The following is a 24733-nucleotide window of genomic DNA, read 5'->3' on the forward strand; positions in this document are numbered from 1 at the left end:
CGTATGTGAAACCGTTTTTCAGAAATCGAGTAGATCGGTCGGTATTAGTCAGTCAAACAGCCTGAACGGCCGCGGAAAAGCGAGAAGTGATCGTATACAAAAAAACTTTTACTCTACTAAGTAAGGTACAGCGGGGCAAATCTCGACTGGGGGGCAATTGTAACTGATCATTTTTTTCCATTATTACACTATTAAGTTAAGTTGAGTTCCACATTGTATCCACTGAACACGCGTGCAACATATAATGCAAACATTGTAAAACATGGAAAAAATGGATCAGTTGCATTGCTCCCCCAGTCGAAATCGCCCCCCTGTACCTTATACATAAGAATGGCGAGTAGACTTGCTGCAAGTTTGCGAGAGAGCAATTTTACCGTGTTTTGTGTCGATTTAAGGATTAATTACACGCAAAAAAACTTACCTCCAGGTTACTTTACCTATGCTATTCTAAAAGCTGAAGTTGACCATTTCGAAAGATGTACAATCTACGATCTAAGTAAAAATATAGCAAGCAACGTTATTTAACAGTTTTATCACATATTTAATTACAAATAAAGACGCGTTCAGTTACATCTAAACACTATTAATTACATGAACAACACTATCTAACCACACTCAGGTCAAATATAACTGGACGCGACTGTATGTACCTACGGAAATTACATTCCGGGGGTTGATTTTATTAGAAAACTAGGTACTTAAATCCAATATACTCTAGCCTATCACAAGCCTATAAAAAGTCTAATATTCCTTTGTATTTCCTTTTTTATCATGACAAGCAATATGCGTCTATACAGATAAATGACTAATGAGTTATATTTCGTTTGTTCCAAATTACCACCTACCTATCTAGACAGATAGTATCCATTTAATATTAATGACTGCACTAAAATATAATGACGTACATTGCGTTAGAATGGAAGTATTGTCAATCTGATATAATCTTTACTTACGAGTGAATTCTTCTTTGATATCTCTTAGTTACCTCTCATTTGATTACTTCATCCATTTGTTCTCACACTGTACAATTAAGTATTATAGGTAATATTATAATTTGTTTCACTTCACAAATATCACTACCGAGTGAAGAAGAACGATCTACTGACCTTGGCACTTCTTTCGTTGTAAGCCTGACTCATTTATGTTTGCTAAGTGATCATAGTTGTTATGTGCTTGCTTATCTGCACTGCCGGCTAGGGCTACAGTTCTGTTTCGATTTCAGCTATGGAAATATACAGCGATACCACAGAAAAGAAAACACTTAGGTTATTCTAACTGGGATACATGTAGTACTGTTCAATAATTCCTGATCAGTGACAGAGTGCAACAGGAGTATTATGTGCATCATTACTGGAACACCAACTGGCTAATATTATGCAGTATTATGTTCTGCACTAATTAAACAAATGATTTTGGCTGTGCTCGGGTAACATGACTGTGTGAGTGGAAATAAGAAAATTGTGCTACAGTATTATGGTTTAAGCGCACACTTATCGTGAGTAATGGGCTCACGGGGGATTTGCATGTCAAAACCGTAAAGCGACCTACCCGCAATTACTTAATTACTACCTTTGCTTAACCGCCGTATACATGTTTGCCCTACCTTATTGTAAACAAAATTGATCAATACTTTACCCGCCTACATTTTTATTAGCATTAAATTGAAAAAATTAACATGAGGTAGTTGACCTTATCTACCATTTAACGATTGACCGATATTCAATTCCCTTGAACGTTATGGCAGCAGTATCTATGTCTGAGAAACGGGGCTACCTAATGATTCACCGACAATTTTTTAGCCGATTATTGATTCGCCAAATGCTCTTTCGCAGAATAATCAAACTATCGCTGTCACTTTTGGCCAACTAACGTTACGTAGAATCTTGGTTCCCAACTTCGCATACAGTTCAGTTCGCTTCTGTGCAAATTATCCGACCTATTATTGGACCATTGTCATTTAGCCAAGTAATATTTTCATTTATTGGAAATGGATCGAAACATGTCAGTCGCCAGTTAGCCAGTCGCTTTTCGGTGAAGGAAAACATCGTGAGGAAACCGGACTAATTCCAATAAGGCCTAGTTACCCTTCGGGTTGGAAGGTCAGATGGCAGTCGCTTTCGTAAAAACTAGTGCCTACGCCAAATCTTGGGATTAGTTGTCAAAAGCGGACCCCGGGCTCCCATGAGCCATGGCAAATGCCGGGTTAACGCAAGGAGGATGATGATGGATCGAAACATGTCGAGCGTTATATCGATATTAATACGTGAGTAACCCCGTTTAAAATAGTTTTAAATACCTACAGACTAGGTCTTCCATATACCAGTAACTGGTTACCTGTCTAATGTTAACCATTTAACAATACACTAACTACCAGTGGCGGCTGGTGAAAATTTCTGCTAGGCAACACGGAGCAAAAAGAAACCTACCTTTACATTATTACTTATTAGGTACTTTCCTAATAATAAATTTTAGGCAAGCCTGTGGGAATCGGCTTGTATGGATCAGCCGCTGCTGCTAACTACTCAACCCAATCGCCCAGTTTATTTTGTTTCTTTCCATTGCAATAGTTCTACACTTACCGGGGCTTATCCTAGGGTGAACTACTATAGTCCATACAGGAATAATCGTCACATTACGTTTTTAAATTTAATTGTATTAACTCTTAAATGCATAGTGTTGTACGTGGTTTTTAATTACAAGGATTTTTTTCTTTATTTTTCCCTCAATCCATACAACATTACCCATCTATTTCAATTGTTTTGGAGTAATACAAAAAATCATGCATTTTAAGGGTTACAAGGCCTGTGCGCTGTTGGATTCGGCCCCACGCACGCCTTCTAAATGTCCTTCTAAAAATTCTAATCTTCCCAATTCGGGGCATAGAAGAGCTCTAACTAACCATTGCACTTCACTTGCTTAGAACAATACAATGTGTCTATCTTCAGTGAGATATTTTTAATCATTGTACAACCAATTATCAATAATAAAATCATTAATTACTATAATTAGGTCCAGAGGATGGCTGCACTCTATGCTGTTACATATTATCAATTTCATTTACATTCAATTTCATCCTAAATTTTGCATAAGTAAGAGAAACCTAAATAAGTCCCAAACTGATCAAGAAAACAGGCTACATAATTTGGATCTACACAAACAAATGATGTTTGCCAGTTATTATGAACATCTAACCATTCTCACAGTGAATGCCCATGGTCACTCAATTACAAAGCCTATCTATTGCTACCATATCATTATCTCAAAAACACAGGGTACTGAATAGAAATACCACAATAGAATAATACAATTGTATCTTGCCACAGAATATATAGTACAAATAGGCTCACTTCCTTGATGTTCACAAAATGCCGCCCTTCTAAATTCTTATCTGCATTTACAAACTGACTGCACACGAGCAGCCAACATTGAATTCTATTGCGCTGCGCGATGTTGTCACCACTAGCAGCCGGCGTGTACTGTGTATTTCGTTTCACTATTTTAATGTCAGTATTAGAAACATCTTAGGCAGGTTTTTAGGTTAGATGGTTAGTTTAACTTACAACACATTCCGCTTATTAGCAACTTATAAGTTTTGATCACCTATATTATACAAATCATGTTAATATTTTCCCAGTTAAGTGGAAAAGATTAACTGGGGCAAGCATGGATCCAGGGTAGGGTCAAGACCTCTTCTGGAGCCTAGGTTGGCCATTTTAATTGACCATGTGACCCTCCTCAGGGGGAGAGGCTTATACTGGGCACACACTTGGACTACCCCCCCTGAGTACGAAGCTAGATCTGCCTTTGTATTCAGGACCCATACAATTAAGATACTTGAATGTTATGGCAGAATCACATTTTCATTTATGATATTGAGTAGGGATGAAATACGAATGGATGAATTGTTTGTTAATAATATGGTTGCTTTTGTTTTTCAATAGGTACCTTAAATACACTTATGTGAATGGCATAATATTTTACTGTTAGAGTCAAAATATATATAAATAATCAGTAAAAGACACATGAAGGATTGACAAGTAGCTTACTTGGTTAAAGTCTCCATCTCCATCCTGCAGTAGGAGCTGGAGCGCGAGGTCATTGCGCTGCGAGTCCGTCAGGAAAGCCTCCGTCTCCGCCGCGTCCGACCTCTTGTGGTGCAACTTCACGCTGCCTGCATAAATAGGAGTCGCTATCTTTGGCGTAAAAACATTATCCTCAACTTTCTCTAGTAAAGGCCGCGGTATATCTTCTTCGAGGGATGGGTCGCCGTCGGACATCACATATGATTCCTGAACTTCGATACTTCCGACTTGTTAAAGACTTATAAGGAAACGGTCATGTCCTTATAGAACTGATGGCTTTCGGAGATTAGTCACTGAATGTTGTGAAATTGTGTGATTTCTAAATATAAATCTTAATATAATAAAGTAATTTAACACTGTATAAGTATTATGATAAAAACCGGGAAACCCACAACAATTAACAAAAGAAAAGTTATAGAAAAGCAAAAAATAATATTATATTATAATTATATACAATAGACTTAAGATAAATGAACTAGCACACAGCACACTGCTGCATGAAGTTTCCGATCTGACACTTGTACAGAGTACACAGATAGTACACAGATCAGACAATCTCATAGATTTAGTCCGGCCTAGTCTACACAACCTGGGTGGCTAGCCGAATGGCACAATCGCTCACGAAACGCTCACGAAACGAAGCGCTAGTAGATATCTATCTCTATCGCGCTTGCGTATTGGCGCGACAGAGCCAGCGGCGTATCGCTTTCGTTTGGCGTCGGAGAAATGCCATTCGGCTACGGGGCAATAGATCAATCTGAAAAATTCATTTGATAAAGAGTCTGTTTGAAAAGTCAAATGTCTTGTGGGGTCCAATCCAATTTGAATCCAATACCAAAGAGAATTTCACGACTCTTGACTTTCCGAACAGGCTCTATCTGAAAAATGCAAAACTTTACCGGGGTTCAATTACATAGTTTCAATAAACGTAGTGATTCAATACTCTTTGGTTTCAATCAGATCGATCTGAGCTGGTAATCTGAAATATCAGAACCATTTTTCATATTAATTTTCTCACATTGGTCTGATCTCCTGCAAACTGTGTAAGACCGGCCTAATAGTGATAACCAAGCCGAGCCGAGCCAAATTCACAGGCTGGCTGGCAGGCAGTCCTTAAAAAATGTTTGTTTGACATTGATTATACCAATACCAACTGTCACTTAGCTGTCGGTTGTCGGTTTTGATATTTTTTCTGTTTTTATTTTGAGATAATTATCTACTACTATAAAATAATATAGTTGAAGATATGTTCTTGTAAAAATAAAACTGTCGTATGAATGTTATCTAATTATATGTAATATGTTGTATGACCAGTTTAAACCAGTTGTAGATCTTGTGTTGAACAATTGGACAGCATTACAGGTGGCTGTAGAACAGGGTTTGGGTGCGCCGGGTGGTGAAAAGGTCTATTTCATGATAATGATGACAACATTACGTTTGGATAATGATAAGTATACTTTACCAATGACCTTTGTTTCAGACTGCCCAGCTAATGTCAGTGTACGTCGCCCGGTACTGCGTTGAAAACATAGTAGATATAGAAAATGTTACAGAAGTTTTGGAAGACTTGATGGATGAGGAGTTCGAAACCGTCTGTCATGATAATTCTCCTAAAGGTATTGTGCAATAAAATTATATTTAACACTCTTATAAAGGAATTCTCCGTAATTTTTCAACTTTTCTTCGTCTTCACAACAAGACTAACCGTTTAGTCGTTAATAGTTTTATAATTGGAAATAGTCACAAATGACTCTCACTAACTGATTTGTCACATGGCTTGTCTTACTTTATACCAACATGCCATTAACTCGTGGTTGTATATTTTAGTCTCATATTGGGTTAAACAATCACTTTCTTGCCTAAAACAATTTTTATTCTATTTTTTTGTTTTGATAAGAATAGTTTCAGCAAGACTATTCAAGATAGCTAATGTGTAAAATTTTCTGCCTGGGTGCCCATTGCTGAGTCTGTCACAATTTTACAAATGGACTATGGGTCCTTGCAAATGACATAGAAAAAAAATCAAAAAGTATTGAAAAAATATTATGATTTCTTGGGTTGGCCACATCCATGACAGCAAAGATGGATTCTTGCACGGGTAGCATGGTCGCGCGATAAACGATAAAATATCAGGCCATCCCTATCGCACTATTAGTAAGTGCGATAGGGACGGCCAGATGTTTTATCATTTATCGCGCGACCATAATTGCCTGCCTGGTAGTGATTTTAAGGCAACTTAGAATTGTCTCTTTAGACTTTTTTTGACAAATATAGTACCTGGCCTCAATCCCAGTGATTGCTAATGAGAAATATCTTCATGCTATAGCTGACCTTAATTTATTGGGCACAAAATGAGGAAAAAAAAATGTTTACATTGCATGCCCCACCCATGTATTCCAAAATGGCGTGGGGCCCCCACGCCATTTTGGAATTGGGGGTCGGGAATAAATTCAGTTATTGTGATTTAGATTAACTGGAAAGTGGATACTCAGTTGTAAAATATTTAGTGTTATTTTTGTCCAATAAATTATATTGACTGGAAAGTTGCACCACAATGTCACTATGTACAACATTCATAAGGTAGTTGCTTTTGCTAGGGCGATGTGAAAGGGGGTTTCTAGCCCTTTAAATTGCTGAATAGGAAATATTCGCTAGGTGCCAGGTCTGGACTGTAGGGTGGATTGGATGGTCAATTTCTTCAAAGCCGGTTTCTTTTAAAGCAAGCTTGGCAATTCGAGCTGTGTGGACGGGTGCATTATCTTGCAAAAATAAAATGCCTTTGCTTAGTTTGCCCCTTCGTTTCTCGGCTATGGCTTGTCGTACCTTTTTTAATAGCTCGGCATAATAAATTGCATTTATTGTAGATGTAGATTAGGGTGGATCGAAATTTTTTTTTCTCGATTTTGCCTAAGGCGGGGTTGTAAAAAGATAGTCTAAGGACACATAATTAAATGTATGTATGGACACTTTTCGAAATTACAAGTAGAAGTACTGCCGCAAGCCATCTGAAATATTGTAAAAAAATTAAAAACTTGATTACAATTTTTGTAGGTAAAAATATATTTTATAATGAAATTACAGTTTTTATTGTCATTTTAAACACTTAGAATATCAAAAATGCTAAATTAAAACAAACAAATACATAGTAATCAATTTGCGCGTTACATTTATTCTGACATTTAGAGTACAATTATGCAATTTTGTAGTCTTTTTTCGTATTGAATACAGGCATTACGCGACAAGAATCAAGCTTATTTTTTATCCACCCTTCTCGTCTCTCTAGCCCACATACAGCAACACAAGATTCTGTAACTATTTTTATGCTCCTTTCAGTAGCTTGAGTGTGGCAGGGCATCAAACAGAACTTAGGTAATATTTTAATTTCCACTAATTTCAGATCAGTAAGGCACTGGGAAATAATATCTGTCTCGAACTGTTTCGTCACTGGTGGTTCAGATACCTGTTTCCAATCAATCAAATCGTAATATTCTTCGGCTCTGAAGTTAAACTTTGGTAATCCAAATAATCTGATAGGCTCAGAGTCTGAAGAGCTTTCTCTGGATTTGACGATTCGCTTAAGAGCCAACGCTCGGACATGAAATCTATTATCACTATTATCAGCCAACATGGCTATTAAAATATTTTCACAGTGCCCGAAATATCCATTGCGTTGTATCACAGGATCAATCACCTTCCTAAGATTGTTTGGGAGGTATCGGTGTCAGCTTAATTGTTTCGTGTAAGTGTTTAGCTCCATCAATACATGAAGGTTGCGTTTTTATATTGAACCACATTACTTTCAACACAAAATGCGTCAGAATTAACAGGTTTCTTGATGGGGTCTCGGTTGACATATAAAGCCTGAGTATCCTGTTAGCAGTTGTCAGCCATCGTGAATGACAAATTTTTCCTGGATTTCGTTTGGCCAAATTTTCATCACAATTGCCTTGATGGATTGCACGACAGATTTCCAGAAGGTATAACTGATCTGTACTGAGATCGGTGCGGGCCTTAGTAATATCGGGAAGTTGGCATTCTATAGCAGCAAATTGAGTGACAGGAAGTTGTTCGCAGTTATTTAGTGCTTTTCCTATTTTGCCAGTAAAACTTCTGGGACCTGTAGTTGTGCCATCAAGATGCTGAAAAAGATGTCTCAAAGGTAACTCATTGGCATGCAGTTGGCAAACTAACCATTGAAGAGGGCGTTCAAGTTTATTTTCGAGTATCCTGATAATACCTCCCCTCACCCCAGTATTAACAGCAGTGCCATCACATCCAACCGCTACAATTTGTTTTGTATCCAAGGGTTTTTCTTGTAAGTAGGAATGCAATTAGTTGCGATAGTTTTTGCGTCACATGCATCAGGTGTTATGTGGCCAATGTATTGGGATCCGGGTTCTCGGAGCAACGTTATGTGCTCTTCCGTTACAACCCTCCTTCGACCATCGTCAATAACCATTGTTTTGTCTTTGCGCCCATCAAATGAGATACAAATAAAAGAGTTATCACAGTCAGGAATACTTTGTGTCGCTAAGCTCCTAGTATTTGTTCGTGCTCGACGAATCTTGTTCCGATCGATAACATTTGTTGTGTCATTCTCATTTATCAAACCCAGGTCTTGCAAAGTAGCTGAAACAATGGAAGCTCCTGCCCGATCTGAGATCCCGTATCGATCCAATATTTTAGCCACAGCGGGAAAGGTACTATCTGCTGGTTCAATGCTTTCAGACACAGTGGATGAAGAATTTGAAGATGATAATATTCCCTCAGTATTTTGTTGATTTTGCCTAGGTAAAATTCTGGCCTTTTTTTCTTGAGGCTGACTGTCAACAATTTTACATTTTTCCTGATATAAATCCCATTTTCGTTGTTTTTCAATATCATCCAGGTTTTTTTTTGTAGTTTTTCTATCTAACGAACCAATCCCCATTTTTCTGTGACTTCTTTGATCAATCAAAAATTCTATCTCTTTCTTAGGTATCCTTCGAGATTTCTCACTGGAACAGGTTCCTAATAAGTTACACTTACAAGTCGCAATATCGAACAACACGTCACTATCTATTTGAAATTTATTGAGCTTGTTTTTAAAGGACACGACATTTTTTCTGCTCTGGTATGATTTAAGTATATCGCGATATTTACTGTGATAGGCTTTTATTCTTGCTAAGATAGTACGTCGTTCCACTATTGGTATAGATGCTTTCTTCCATATGTGTTCGATATCGGTTGCAACAATGTTACTTGTTTCCTTCACCAAATCAATTTTTACGGTGCTCAATTTTTAGGGTTCCGTAGTCAACTAGGAACCCTTATAGTTTCGCCATGTCTGTCTGTCCGTCCGTCCGTCCGTCCGTCCGCGGATAATCTCAGTAACTGTAAGCACTAGAAAGCTGAAATTTGGTACCAATATGTATATCAATCACGCCAACAAAGTGCAAAAATAAAAAATGGAAAAAAATGTTTTATTAGGGTACCCTCCCTACATGTAAAGTGGGGGCGGATATTTTTTTTGGCATATAATTAACCGGGCAACTAAAATATTAAACGGGAAGTTATGTCGGGCATACAATAATATAATTTGGCTGTGTTTTAATATTGTGGCGACAAAAAAAATATATGAGCCTCAAATATTAAGCATCATTATTATTGAAAAAACGGCAGCAAATTTCAAGCGACAAAAATATTGCCGAGGAACATTAAACAATACTTTGGCGACTAAAATAATAATTGGCACCTAGTATTGTAAAGCGTAAGATTTTTAATATTTGGAGTCAAATAGATGTTAGCACCTAAATAATTATACTTAGCTCATCGTTTAAAGTAGTATTTAAATTGCTGAGGCAACTAAAAAACTTATTGGGAAGTAGGTTTTCTTAAAACAGATATAAAATCGTTTCTTTATGGAAACGATGGTCTCATCCGAAGATCAGCGCTAGAAGTCACCAGCAACACGCTGGGGTGAGGCCATTTCGTGGCACTTCATTCCTTTCTGTCTTGTTGTTATTATGTGTATTTTGTCTTGCCTGTGTTCACGAATAAATGTTTATTCTATTCAAACATCGTATTTGCGACCCGTAAACCACGGTAGTATTTAAATATCCCACATCTAATATTTTCGAGCGAGTTGCAAGCGAGTGAACGCGAACCAAATCATTTTATACTAAGTAAACAGCAAAAAGGAGTGTAAGCTTCTAATGGGTCGGTAACGCGCATATGATACCCCTTGAGTTGCAGGCGTCCATAGGTTACGGTGACCGTTTTCCATCAGGCCGATCGTATGCCTGTTTTCCACCGACGTGGTATTAAAAAAAATGCCATGATATAATCGTATAGTATAATATTACAAGAGCAGAATTATTTTCTGCTAGCAAAAAGTGGGTTAGGGTTAGGTTATTTTTTTAGTAGAATATAAGTCCTACCAGATTGGCTAAGTGATATATGGCATAATTCTTAGGTACTTTGTATGAACAAAACAACGATAGCAAAAAGGAAATGAAATACAGTCCCAGAGGCATGCATCCCCAAGACACATGACTCGCTATCAAAACAGAAATAGGAAGAAGATGGACAACTTTTTACCGCCTAAATATTATGCAAACAAAAATCTACGGAAGTACTCTTAATTTAGAAGATTATTTTGCTCATTAACATTATGCCAGCATAAGATTCGATATTATAAAATCTGTGGAACGATTTATGCCAAAGCGTATTCTGAGTAAGGTTTTCCTGCCAAAAAAATTTATATTTCAGAGTGATGTTAAGACTGCGTATGGCCAGCCTTAGATTGGATAGAGTAAACGTCATGAAAAGTTAAATTAATTGTATAGACGAAGTTGCCTGCACCCCCAAACACCTAATTTCTTTCCCATAAGTATAATATTTTGTCGACCGTTATATTTTATAAGAATCCTTTTTTTTATTAAAATGACAGCTCAGTGCCGATGTATAAATTTTAAATGTACTCTTTATGTTAATTTGCTATATAAATATTTTAAAAGAACTGTATATTTTATATTAATAGACAGCCGTTTTCCTATTTAACTGTATCTCTTAAATTGTTTCCAATATAATAATTCAGTTGCCAAATAAATAGTTGGTACTCGCGTCTGAATAAACCGTAGCCGTAATGACATTAAAATGCTACCTCATATTTAAATATTTTGAGGCCCCATTTTAGTCGCCAAACTATTATTTTTGATATCCATTTCTATGATTATTTAGTCGCCCGGTTAAATACGTGCCATTTTTTTTCATTCCAACCCCAACGTGTGATATATTGTTGGATAGGTATTTAAAAATGAAGAAGGGTTTACTAAGATCGTTTTTTGATAATATCAATATTTTCGGAAATAATCGCTTCTAAAGGAAAAAAAAGTGCGTCCCCCCCCCTCTAACTTTTGAATGTTCAAAAAATATGAAAAAAATCACAATAGTAGATCTTTATGAAAACTTTCTAGGAAAATTGTTTTGAACTTGATAGGTTCAGTAGTTTTTGAGAAAAATACTGAAAACTACGGAACCCTACACTGAGCGTGGCCCGACACGCTCTTGGCCGGTTTTTTGTAATATGCATTGATAATTCACTCATTATGAACTTTAGAGAGAGTTAAATATCTCGAGACATAATAAAAGAAACATGACTTTTTTTTTCCTTTTTAAATTGTCTTTTTAGTGGCCAGCGCTATTAACACATATACAACCTAGAAATACCTTAAGCTTGGAATAGTTGGAATATATCGGCCGCCCCTCGTAAATACGGCTACTCAAAGTTGTCTACGATACAGTCTTTATTACCACGGCTCCATCTTGTTTATCATTCTCTTTTTGGGGGGTAAAAGTGAAAATTAAAAATAATAGTTTTTTGAACTATATTGTGTTACATATCAAGTGAAAGAGCTTTTTATAAGTATTTCAAAAACATTTTTTTTAATAATTTTTAGTCAAGTCAGTTCAAGTACTTTAAGAAAATAGGCAAAATATTACCATTACATTAAAACTGAAAATCTGCATCTGATAATAACTTTGGGATTTTTACGTTTTCTAGTCGCAAGAACTCTGTGATACTTTGGTTTAAAGCTTTATGCCTGGCTCCTGTATAGAGAGCTTTTAACTTGTTCATATGAACACATACTAAAATTTGTTCGGCGTTATGCAATTCAGTTACTTTTTCTCAAAAATCTTTTTGACTGAGCTCATTTTTGTAGACACCTCTTTTTTGCAGGCGTACACTGCGACGTCTCTTTTGCGATTTAGTGCGTTGTGTTTCTTGCACACGTGAGCGCTTGATTTTAATACTGGATTTCGTTCTGCATTCAGAGTGATTGATGAATATTTAAGAGTTCTGGTTTCGATTTGCACAATTAAAATTTACTGTTCCACTCTTATTTTTGTGACTGAAGTTATATTTATGGCCATCAAATATTAGGGCCGGCTACCCTTTTGATTTTAAATGAAAACCAATTCGTCTTCCATGATTTGGCTCAGCACAATAAATTATGAATGATTATTTGTATAATGACTGATTTTTGATTTGAGACTTGCCTATATGTTAGTGGCTAGTATTTGTTTATTTTTTTTTTGTTATTATTTAAGGAGTGCCAACAGCTATTTACACAGATAATACAACAAACATAAAACACAAAGAGCAAATTACAGGAACTCACAGGTAGTGATAGAACAAAAATAAAAAGATGTACACTTAGTGCACACATTCGTGTCACCGCACACGCGATCATAAAAAGAGCAAATGGGAAAAAGAAGTTATACATTGAAAAAAAAAAGTATTTGTAAGTATTTGTAGTTGTTGAAGGTTGAATGTAATGTAGACTGACTATGTAGTTTGATAAAACTCTATAAGGTTAGTCGGGGCAATAGTAACTGCGGGGAAATGTAACTAATCGAAATATCTTCCATATTTTACATCATTTACTGTAGTGCCATATATGTCCAGATAGCGTATAAACTCTTTCATCATAGATGGTGTCGTGATCAATCGTAGATGGTGTTGATAGACTTAATGATCTCTGATCTACACGACCGTGTAGTTTTCGACGAAATTGGTAGTGTGCGCGTGAGAGACAGCCTCTCAGATTTAAAAAAAATTATACAGTTACTTGCATAATTATTAACTATTTTATGTTTGTATGACCATTTTTAACCCCCGACGCAAAAACGAAGGGGTGTTATAAGTTTTACGTGTCTGTCTGTGTGTTTGTCTGTCTGTGTGTTTGTCTGTCTGTCTGTCTGTCTGTTTGTCTGTCTGTCTCTGTGTGTGTGTGTGTGTGTGTCTGTCTGTGGCATCGTAGCTCCCGAACGGATGAACCGATTTAGATTTAGTTTTTTTTTTGTCTGAAAGCTGAGTTAGTCGGGAGTGTTAGGGTTTTTTTCATGTTCAATTTTAATCATGTTTTAATAGTATTTAAGCGATAGTTTAAATTTTCCCGCTCAAATCCCGATGGAGGCTAGTATCGACTATTTGGTAGTATTAATTCCCCCGCCATATTTTATATGAAGATCAATAACACTAGTGATGTACTCGATTCGAGGTTTTGTATCGATATTAATACCTCATTTAGTGATACTGGCTCTTGAAAGGGCTATACTTTTATTTTTTTGAACGACATTGTGTATTATCGATTATTTTAAGCATTTAGTCCCCTATTGTTCTGATTATGAACAGAGAATAAGGGGTGCGCGGGTACATGGTATGCACCTAGGGACACGGTATCGATGGATTTCTAATAGGCACGATTCCCATCACCACTTAGTATGGAGACCAGTTTTAATTACCCCGCTGACATCTTGTGTTTTTTTACACAAACGGACAGACCTACATCAAAATGTGTTTTTTATTTAGTTTCCTTACGCTTTGACAAACCACATGATGTCCGCGGTTTACCAGTCTAGGTTCACCGTAAGACCGTAACGAAACTTATTATCAATAGTTGGAATTCCCCTTCGGCGGGATAATTATAACTATTTCTGCCATGTCATCTAAGAATCGCATTTTAAAGTATACGGAAGCTATATTTTTGGATGAGAGTCAGAAAAAATAAAACGTAGATAACTAATCTACAATATGAAGGCAATCAATTGTCAGTAAAATTACCGGAGATAGTAGTTTTAGGCAGTCAATGTTGTACTTTATATTTTAGTAGTCGCAGGTACCCCGCTTGACCTTATACATATTATACTCTAAGCTTGACCAAAATCATTTTGAGGGGTGGGTAGAGGTCTTATATTTGTCATTGTTAGCTGCAAATAAGGAAATCAGGTGCCTTGATGGATGTCGTCTTTAATGATAGTGTGAAAACGCACTAAGAGCCCAGAGCCGCAGACCTTCCTCATTTTCTCCAGGATGAAACTTTGGGATAATGAAGAGTTCGTATCGACGGTTAATGTCTGAATATTTGATATTAAATTACCTGGTTCGGCACATCGGCCACTCATTTGCTATAAGGATTTTTTTTTAAAATACTAACACCTTAAATTCTCAAGGCTGATTTTTATATACCTCTGTATATTAGAAAAGACTAAAGATTTGATAATCATCATGTCCTGACCATTTCCGTCGGCCATAATTTTTACCAGACTCTTGAAAGTTTGACGACTTTGACGACGAGACCTTTGACGACTGGTCTGGCCTAGCGCGTAGTGACCCTGCCTGCTACGTCGCGGTCCCGGGTTCGAATCCCGGCAAGGGCATTTATTTGTGTGATGAGCACAGATATTTGTTCCTAAGTCATACATGTTTTCTATGAGAGAGAGGCTTTAGGAACTATCATAATATCAATGGATTCAAATCGAAGGTCATTGGCGCAGGCATGCTCCTTAAATGCAATTGCTCAGTTTAAAATGACATAAATTTCATCATCCAACTACTTCTTACCCCAAAAAAAAACAACTCGCAGATGAATTTTATAAATTTAATTACACATGCTTACAACTTTTATTTACACTTTACTAGTTTACTACACTACCTCAACAGTTGCTCAAAATGCCTATCACCCTGACGAGAGCACAGCAACGCACGTTTTCTTATAAAGGTTGAACACGCCAAAAATGGGGCACACTTAAATGTTTATTATAAAAAAAATATAATAAATAAATAAAAGATGTTTGATTTAAATATGAACAAATTTAATGTATTTTAAATGCAAACCATAATTAGTCAAGGTTTCTCGACGAATAAGCCCTCGTAAGTACTTTTCTTCGAACACGACTTATAAGAGTTTGCACCATCACGTCAGGATACCTACCTCTTTGTCGCCAGGTCCACAGTTTTCGCCGCTCCTCCGCGGAATTAACCTCCCCGCCTCTCTTTTTAAGAAACCCTTTCATTATACTCCAATATTCCTCAATAGGCCGGAGTTCTAGGCAATTTAGTGGATAGCTATATTTCGGCACCACGGCTACACCATTTGCTTTGTACCACTCCATGACAGGTTTCGCGTAGTAACACCTGGCAAGGTCTGGCCAAAATAAAGGCCAGGAGTGGTGTTTCTTAATAAACGGAAGTAATCGCTTTTGTAAGCACTCTTTTTGATAGATGCTGCCCTTTATTGTTCCGGTAGTGACAAAAGAGCTGCTTCTTTTCCTGCAACTGCTAATTGCCTGCCAAAGTAGGTATTTTTTTTGGAAACTTAGATTTTTTTTATTTGACAGTCTTTGGGAGCCTCTGTGCTACTTTTGCTAGTATAAAACTCTTGGCCAGGGATTTCTTAGAAATCAGATTTTATGTAAGTTTCACCATCCACCAGAACGCAGTCAAATTTTGTTAATAAATTTTCGTATAGTTTCTCAATCGAGTTTCTGCTGCTGGTTTCTGTCTTAAATCCGATCTGGTGCCGTTCTGTGCTTTAAAACTTCTTAGCCCTGCTCTACGTTTCACCTTTTGAACATACAATTGGGACATCTTTACTTTTTAGCCACGTCACGAGGTAACATCATACAATTTGAAGCAAATATCCTTAAGATGCGTTCCTTCTTTTTTTATAATTTATACCCTGCAACCCACTAATTCCTGGCTTTCGTTTTAAAGTTAGGCGTTCCCGAAACCTTTTCAATACGCAACAAAAAGTGGATTGTGGGAATTTTAATCTTTTACCCACATCCCTGTAGCTGAGTTTTGGATTTTTTGTGTTTTCGTGCAAAATAAGTTCACGTTGTTTCAGTTGCCTATTCGATATCGCTACATATATAAATCTTTCACAAAAGTAACTGATATATTTAAAAACTATACTTTTTTACGATTTATTTGGCATCAAAAAAAAAATTCTATACCTTTAATTATAACGAAGCAGTCGCTACGCTCGGCTTTCTAAGAGACGAAATTTTTATATCCTCGTAAAAAATTGTTTATTATGATGTCTATTACCAATGCATACTTCTAACTGTAAGAAAAATATAATGTTTCTGACTTTCTAGCTAAGGAATTTATAAGCGACCATATAAACAAACTAAGCCAACTTTGACAACTCGTATCTTAAAAACTACTAATCCGATTTCGATTCGGTTTTTAGTTTATAATCATGAATCTATTTGTCTTTAATTTTAAAAATTCATATATCGATATTATACATCGTGTCTACCGTTTTTTGCAGTTATTCAGTGTGATACGAAAATTTAAGTTTTTTTTTTAAAAAATCTTATATATTTTTCCAATTTTTTTCAATATTTTTTTTAAGTTACATAAAGCAATACCTTTCAATTGAAATGAGTTTTGTCAAAATCGGACGACGTACAAAAAAATTAGAATTTTTTTTCGGTTTTCGTAACAGACCTCGCTACACTCGTCGTCCTAAGGGATGAAATTATGATATCCTCGGAATTTTTTATTTTATTTTGAGTTGTACTGTCACTATGTACTTTTCTGTGTAAGAAAAATATATTATTTCTGACTTTCTGGCAAAGGAATTTCAAAGTGGCCATATAAAGCAAATTTTCCCAACTTTGGCAACTTGTATCTTAAAAAATGCTAATCCGATTTCGATGCGGTCTTCAGTTTTCAACTATGAATTTATCTGTCTTTGATTTAAAAAAACTCATATATCGACATTGTACATTTTGTCTGTCATTCTTTGAAGTTATTCAGTGCGAGACGTAAATTTACTTTTTTTATTTTTTTTCTTACTTTTTTATAATAATTTCAATTTTTTTTAAATTACATAAAGCAATACCTTTCATTTGAGATACGTTTTGTTAAAATCGGACGATACAATAAAAATATAGAATTTTTTTTCATTTTCATAAAACACCTCGCTACGCTCGGTTTCCTAAGGGATGAAATTTCGATATCCTCGGAAAAAATCGTTTACTATTATGTCTACTATCACCATGCAAAGCGGCTTGCTTCCATCCAAAAGTGCAGCTTTTGGCCAAAAATTCTCCATAACAAGTATGACTATAGGTGCGACATGAAAGATTCTAAAAACTTTCACAAGGTTTCTAGAAAATGTTAGAAAAATGGCGGATTCTTATTTGACAATATAATAGTATTATGTTAATGAGTTCTATTTTGGCTTACTACTCGTTAATAAAAATTTCGTAGTACTCCACCATCTGCTCGTGGCATGCACCTGTACACTGATTTGGTAATACCTATCTATTTTTGACTTTGCTACAACGGGTTTTTTCAAAATCTTGGAGTACCAGTACCACCGTTGTCGTTATTCTGCCTTCGGGTTCTATAATTACATTTTATCCACAAGAGTGCAAAGTAATTTCATACAAATTTTAACTTGATTCTTTGAGCTGGCTGGTAGAATTTACCTACAAATAATTATTTTGAATCATAAATATTGAATAAATTGCTGGATTTGATTTAGTTTAAATAAATAAATAAAATAAATATTGGGGGACACTTTACACAGATCAACTTAGCCCCAAAGTAAGCAAAGCTCGTACTATGGGTGCTAAGCGAAGATATACATACTTAAATAGATAAATACATGCTTATATACATAGAAAACATCCATGACTCAGGAACAAATATCTGTGCTCATCACACAAATAAATACCCTTACCGGGATTTGACCTGGGACCGCGGCTCAGCAGGCAAGGTCACTACCGACTGAGCCAGACCGGTCGTCAAAGTTACGTTTTTATTATCAAAAAATTGAAATTTTTTATTTTAAGTGCCAGTTTTAGAAACAATATTTACTTTTTATGTAAAAATAAAATAGATCCAATAAGTAAAAAAAAAACAAAGTTTTTTTTGGCAAAATTTGCTTGACGTCATATAAAAATACGTAGCTAGTTAAAATCTTTCGGTTTCCTCATGTTACACCGTGTATAGCGTACTCCTACTACTCCTACCTACAACTTCTATTATTTTGTTCTTAAAAGAAAAGTGCAGTGAACCCTAAAACTGGTGTAGGTACCTACGGTACACCAGTTTTAGGGTTCCGTAGTCAACTAAGAACCCTTATAGTTTCGCCATGTCTGTTTGTTTGTCTGTCTGTCCGTCCGTCCGTCCGTCCGCGGATAATCTCGGTGACCGTTAGCACTAGAAAGCTGAAATTTGGTACCAATATTTATGTCGCAAGGAAATGGCCAAAATAGAGATTTGATCAAATCTCCAAGGGATATGATCAAATCACTCAGGATGTCAAAATGTGTAGAAAATTTTAGTCATTTGACTATATCCCTGACTCTGTTTAATGAAATCACAAAATCGGCCAATAGACACGCCACGTTTTGTCATTTCACTAGATTTGTTTAGCGATTTGATAAAATCTCTGAACCACGACAGTAAGTTGACAAAACGAGCTTATACAGTCAACTAGTTTTATCATTTCGTTAAACAAGTTCCGTGAAAAGAAAAATGTTTGAGTAAATAGGTAAGAAAACAATTTAAAATGAAACATTTTTATCTTTTTTTTTTTTTTTTTTTTTTTTTTATACTACGTCGGTGGCAAACAAGTATACGGCCCGCCTGATGTAAAGCGGTCACCGTAACCTATGGACGCCTGCAACTCAAACAGTGTCACATGCGCGTTGCCACCCCATTAGAAACTTGTACATTCCCTTTTGCTGTGTTAAGTACACAGCAAAAAGGAGTGTACAAGTTCCAAGGAGGGTTCGGGTTGCCGACGACTCAAAGGACAATAAACGGAACAAGTTAGTTCCGTAAGTCCTCCCGTCATCAGCACACCGCACCCTCGTTGAGCTCTGGCAGCCCCACTCACCGACAGGAACACAACACTATGAGTAGGGTCTAGTGCTATTTGGCTGCGGTCTTCTGTAAGGCGGAGGTACTACCCCAGTTGGGCTCTGCTCTAGATTCGAGCGAGATGATATCCGCTGTGCTGTGCCCTACCACACAAAGCGGAATATCATTAGCTATGCCCTACCTCCTACTGCTATGCCCTACCTCCTACTTCTATGCCCTACCTCCTACTGTTTCTTTACTTATTCTTTTTTTTCTTATTTATCGAAAAAAAAAAAAACTCAAAACGGATTCAATTGCGTATAATGTCTTCATAGGTCAGATAGCAGGGTAAAATTAGTGCTGTAAAGAATTCGCCCACTGATTTTACCAGTGCAGTCAGTCAATGCAGTGCAACGTGCTCCTAGGGAGTTCTGTTACCCGTAAGGTGGATGGGGTGGGACAGTACACTCTACCTCTGGCTTGCCTTGGCTGGCCGTCCAGAGTGGAGTCGGTACGGTTGTATGCTCCATGGCGTAAAACGCGAGTTGGCACAGTGGCATAACAGCTACTGGGTAGAAAGCGGTGTACATCTCTCGACACCCTTGAGCTCTCACACCGGTGTTGCCTTTGACCCATCACAGATGTCGCTTTTTGTGGGGGCCCATCTTGTGGCGGCGAGTACCGTTTTATTAGGCGGCGGCCGGTTTTTAATTCCACTCACTCACTAAGTCACTCACACAGTTCACTCAATAATTTCAATAACCCAGTTCATTTTAGATTCCATTAACTCTCAAATAGTCCTTACACCCTGGCGGGTGCTGCCCTCGTTCGTCCCATGACACGGACAAGGGCAGCATCTGCTCGTTGTACCTCTTACATTTCATTAAAGTGCCAAAATGGCTCTACATGTTGGCTTCAGCTCCGCGCACGCCTTCCAAAGGTCCGGTTCCTACGGTTTCCATGATGGGATAGACATACAAATAATTATGTTTCAGTTTACAACCACCTAGTATTTGATTGAAATAGCTGGATATAAAAAGAACTTTAAGACTTATTTTGACATTTTATTTTACCATTTCACCAATATAATTAGAGATTTAATCAAATCAAATGACAAAGGCAACAATCTAATAAATCAAATTGGATAATATTAGATTCTTGCCTTCGTGATTTCACGACACCAGTTCAGAGATTCGATCAAATCACCATATACCAGTTGAGACTTTATCATTTCCCTAAATTTGTTTAGCGAAATGTTAAAACTAGTTGACTTTTTGAGTTCGTTTCGTCAACTTACTGTCGTGGTTCAGGGATTTTATCAAATGCCTAAACAAATCCAGTGAAATGACAAAACGTGGTGTGTCTATTAGCCGATTTTGTGATTTCACTAAACAGAGTCAGGGATTTAGTCAAATGACTGAAATTTTCTAGAGAAATGATGAAATGGATTCGCCATTTTGATTTTTGACATCCTGCGTGATTTGATCATATCCCTTAGATATTTGATTAAATCTCTGTTTTGGTCATTTCCCTGCGACATGTATATCGATCACACCGCAAAAGTGGTGAAATAAAAAGTGGAAAACAACCGCCCCTAAACGTAAAAATTAATAGGAGTTAACGTAAATCATTTTTTGGTATTTTTAAATTAAAGGATTTTTCATTCATCTTTTTTCCTTTAATTTAAAAATATGTAAGACCGCTCGCAGACGTTTCTGCATGATAAAAAACAAATTCATTTTTTGATATTGTTAATATTTTCGGAAATAATCGCTGCAAAAGTTAAAAAAAATGTGTCCCTCCCCTCTAACTTTTGTACCATAAGTTTGAAAAATATGAAAAAAATCACGAAAGTGGAAGTTTATAAAGACTTTCTAGGAAAATTATTTTGAACTTGATAGGTTGAACAGTTTTTGAAAAAAATACGGGAAACTACGGAACCCTACATTGAGCGTGGCCCGACACATACTAGGCTGGTTTTTCAAACTGTTTTTCTTCGAAAATTACTTTAAAAATGTTTTGATAATGTAACCAAACCTTGTAATAATTAAACTTAAATGGGTAAATAAAGAAACTTCATACTATAATTACAGAAGTAGCGACGTTGCTCCTGCAATACTTGGCACTGCTCAAGGAGGGCAGACAAGAGGAACTGCAAGCAAGGGTTGCTGCCATGCCTACCTGTCGAAAGTGGTTAAATCAGCCCGCCTGTTGTAAACCTATACCACCACAGGTGAGAAAATGATTATTGCATTACAGTTAGTAGGAATATACATAGCATTAAATTCTAAACCAGTGGCTAGGTATAAATTAAAGCACGACCGAAAGAAGGTTTTACATAACATAAATTATGGCCCTTTGAAGTTTCGATAAAGAGTTAGTGTAGTGCGCAGCAAGTAGCGTAATGAATACTAAATATAAACAATCTTGAAAAAACTAACTATCCTCGAAAGTGTTGTGTTTTTAAACAACAGCAGTAGTCATATCATAACACAATACATACCTTACAAACACGAACGCTGAAAACAATATGTACACTCTTTTTTTTGGGGTAGTCGTGGATCAATCCGCGGCAAGAGAGAATTCTCACCGTACATTTTTTTTCTCAATCGTATCGTCTTGTACGCAATTTGTGAATAATTTGTGTAGTTGGTACTGTGGAGGATTAAGTCAATATTGTCTAAACCATATGCTTTACGTCGAGTTTCCAGGACAAAATGCGTACCTTATTAGGGCACTTATTAAGCCCTCTGTCTTGTTCTTGTTATAAGAAAAAAATATAATAGCATATAAATACGGCTACTGAAAGTTGTCTTTATACTTAACGATACAGTCTTTATGGTAGCAAAAAATAATTACTTATGTATAATAGTTTATATAACCTAACCACAAACTTACAATTTTGAAAAAACCCCCGACCGCGACATAGTGGACCGATTTTCATGAATCATTGCTAAGAACACTCCCGACTAAGTCAGCTTTCAAACAAAAAAAAACTAAATCTAAATAGGTTCATCCGTCCGGGAGCTACGATGCCACAGACACACACACACACAGACAGACAGACAACATACAGACAGACAGACAGACACCTCAAACTTATAACACCCCTTCGTTTTTGCGTCGGGGCCGTCGGGGGCTAAAAACTGAACTGTGACTTCATAGTCGTGCCACGGGTACGTTTGTTATTTGACCTGACGTTACGAATGTGATATTACGTCCGTGGTCACAGGCGGACTGGCAGAGAAATATCAAATGTAGATGTAAATGGACGCGAATATTTGCCGCGAATATACATAATATATATGTATATACGAGTGTAACTCGTGTTGCTAGTAAATAAAATCATTCGTCAATTCATTTTACAGAGTCACGGCAATCCGGATGATGACACTACTAGTAGCAGCGATGAAGATGACCTGTCAAACAAATCAATGGACGGTAAAGGCTCTTCATTAAACTACAACACCGAACCCGAACTAGTGGATAAAAAGAAAGAAGATCTAGTTCGGACCGTAGCGAGGGCCAGAAGAAAAAAGGAATGAGCAGGAACTATCTTAGATTTTAAGTATGAATTTTGTGACATTATAACTAGTCTTCTGCCGAACTTCAAATATATTCTGAGGGTGAAGAAAATATGAGTACACAAAAGTATAAAGCAGGTGGTATGTCGCTCAACATCCCACATGGCGGTTATCTCGTGAGTCAAGTCTGGGTACTTACTGGGCCTGTCCTTCTCGGCTTTCACGAGATTTTCATCATGCGGGATGGTGATGTCGACGAACACGGCCCGGCGTTACGATCGATCTATTATTACAATGATTTAATTTAATTATTATTATGTACCTACCTTTAGGGTGTTGCTTATTTTACCAAAGTTAAAATGTTCTATGTCTCACCCCTTCAAATTGTTCTCTGGTGCTTAAAAATCATTGTTATTTTTTTTCAGAATTTTTCGTAACATTTTAGGGTTATTATACTCTAATTACAATACGGATCTATTTATCCGATAATTATTCTCTATGACCGAGTGACCTCTTTTTGGCTGTGAAATGTCTATTGGCCCGAGCAATAGACACGCCATAAAATTTGGCGTCATCAAATAGAACTTTCAGCAGATGGGGAACAGTTGATTGGATACGATCTCCCAATAAACTTAAATTCGAATTCCAGCCTTCAGCATGATTATAGTGGTTCTGAATTGTCTCTTTTCACAACTCCACACAAGGCGAAATTCAGATCGATTGATCCAGATTCTTCGCATGTATTTATTAAATTTCTTTATATGTGAGTGTGCACGGGAAAAGGTCCCTCTTTGTCAATGCTATAAAGCCGCTTTGTCAGTTTATTCATATAAAGATACAAGTAAATCTCGCCTTAATGGTAACCGACAAAGTGGGACGTTTTACCAAACACACTCACATGTAAAGGTTACTGGAACTTTCAATCAATTTTGTCTATTGGTATTATCGCGAGTCCAGGACAGAGGCTTACATGACGATTATTAATTTTGATGTTTTTTTAATTCCAATTTTGGCTGCCTTTCGGATTTGGATTTGTAAAAATGATGAAAGCAGCCTTTAAGTTCTCTTCAGGAAAAACTGATTTTATTACATTTCTGGAGGCATTTGCAAAGTCAAATGTACATAGTTGTGTCTGTACATAAAATAAAATTTCATATGTATGTTGCTTTTTATTAAGTAATCAAAGCATACATATAGCGCTAGCTATCTGATCGGTGCTGGTTATGGTGGATAGTACTTGAACGTCCCATCGGTAAAAAAATTCTTGGTTTGTTTCATGAACATCCTGGCCCCTTTAGATGCTAGTATCCTATCCTCATCATTATAATCTACCAAAAGGAATTGATGGAAATTTGCGGGAACAACCACCTCGAAGACATGTTTGAACACACTTTTAGTAATACCTTGAGTCCTTGCTCCGTATAAACCGTTTTTGATGTTTGATAGCTTTTGTGTTTTTGTGGTTTCTGTGGCAGTGGCTCCACTAAATGTATTCCCTTATTTTGCAATTTACAGATAGTATCCTGATATTGCTTTGGAATTGAATGTACATTTTGCGGCACAGTTTTCCGCAATAAGTCAATTTCTTTATCCACAACGCTTCTATTAAAATTTGGAACTCAATTCAAAATCCATGTGCCGAACATTTTTAACAACTTAAGAGGGCATTCAACGAAAACGTCGTAATAATGTAAAATTGATAGTTTTAGTCGGCAAAATGCTACACTTTCCGTCATCTAAAAGACTTATTAAGTTCAGGATTCGATTAGGACATCTTCTTAACTTATATGTTGTGAGACTGGATTTTTAAAAACTAACTCACTTAATTAATTATGATTTTTTTTCTGGTGCATGTTTAGGAAAACCCGCGAAAAGTGCTGACTTAGTCCGTCTAATTTGTAAAATTTGGATAGTTTTGAATGCTTCAAGTGGTAAATTTGTATTATGTATATCCTGTACTACAATCATCTGAGACT

The 24733-nt window shown here is 36.6% G+C and overlaps 2 protein-coding genes across 7 annotated transcripts in view; one reads left to right on the forward strand and one right to left on the reverse strand.

Moving 5' to 3' along the window:
- Window positions 1-4547, reverse strand: part of LOC125241929 (anoctamin-1) — a 48982-nt gene extending 44435 nt beyond the window's left edge. For 3 of the 6 annotated variants that reach the window (XM_048150638.1, XM_048150637.1, XM_048150639.1), the window contains exon 1: window positions 4047-4547. In XM_048150638.1, the coding sequence (XP_048006595.1) occupies window positions 4047-4277 (231 nt within the window). In that variant the 5' untranslated portion in view covers window positions 4278-4547. Of the gene's footprint in view, window positions 1-985; window positions 1038-4046 lie in introns of those variants that run through there. The other 3 variants (XM_048150641.1, XM_048150640.1, XM_048150642.1) reach the window with 3 other exon arrangements.
- A 712-nt stretch (window positions 4548-5259) lies between these two features.
- On the forward strand, window positions 5260-24519 carry LOC125241932 (pre-rRNA-processing protein TSR2 homolog). Its single transcript, XM_048150644.1, has 4 exons — window positions 5260-5486; window positions 5563-5698; window positions 21327-21466; window positions 22602-24519. Exons 1-4 carry the CDS (start codon window positions 5382-5384, stop codon window positions 22776-22778), a joined length of 558 nt encoding a protein of 185 aa, XP_048006601.1. The 5' UTR covers window positions 5260-5381; the 3' UTR covers window positions 22779-24519.
- Window positions 24520-24733: the final 214 nt, after the last annotated feature.

Source organism: Leguminivora glycinivorella, chromosome Z (assembly GCF_023078275.1).
Source record: "Leguminivora glycinivorella isolate SPB_JAAS2020 chromosome Z, LegGlyc_1.1, whole genome shotgun sequence".
Classification (NCBI taxonomy): domain Eukaryota; kingdom Metazoa; phylum Arthropoda; class Insecta; order Lepidoptera; family Tortricidae; genus Leguminivora; species Leguminivora glycinivorella.

Bases quoted from the DNA above. Each gene is read 5' to 3' on its own strand.
- LOC125241932 (XM_048150644.1), top strand. From the start codon at position 5,382: ATGTTGTATGACCAGTTTAAACCAGTTGTAGATCTTGTGTTGAACAAT. The intron at 5,487-5,562 runs GTCTATTTCATG...CCTTTGTTTCAG, and splicing joins GTGCGCCGGGTGGTGAAAAG to ACTGCCCAGCTAATGTCAGT. The intron at 21,467-22,601 runs GTGAGAAAATGA...TTCATTTTACAG, and splicing joins GTAAACCTATACCACCACAG to AGTCACGGCAATCCGGATGA.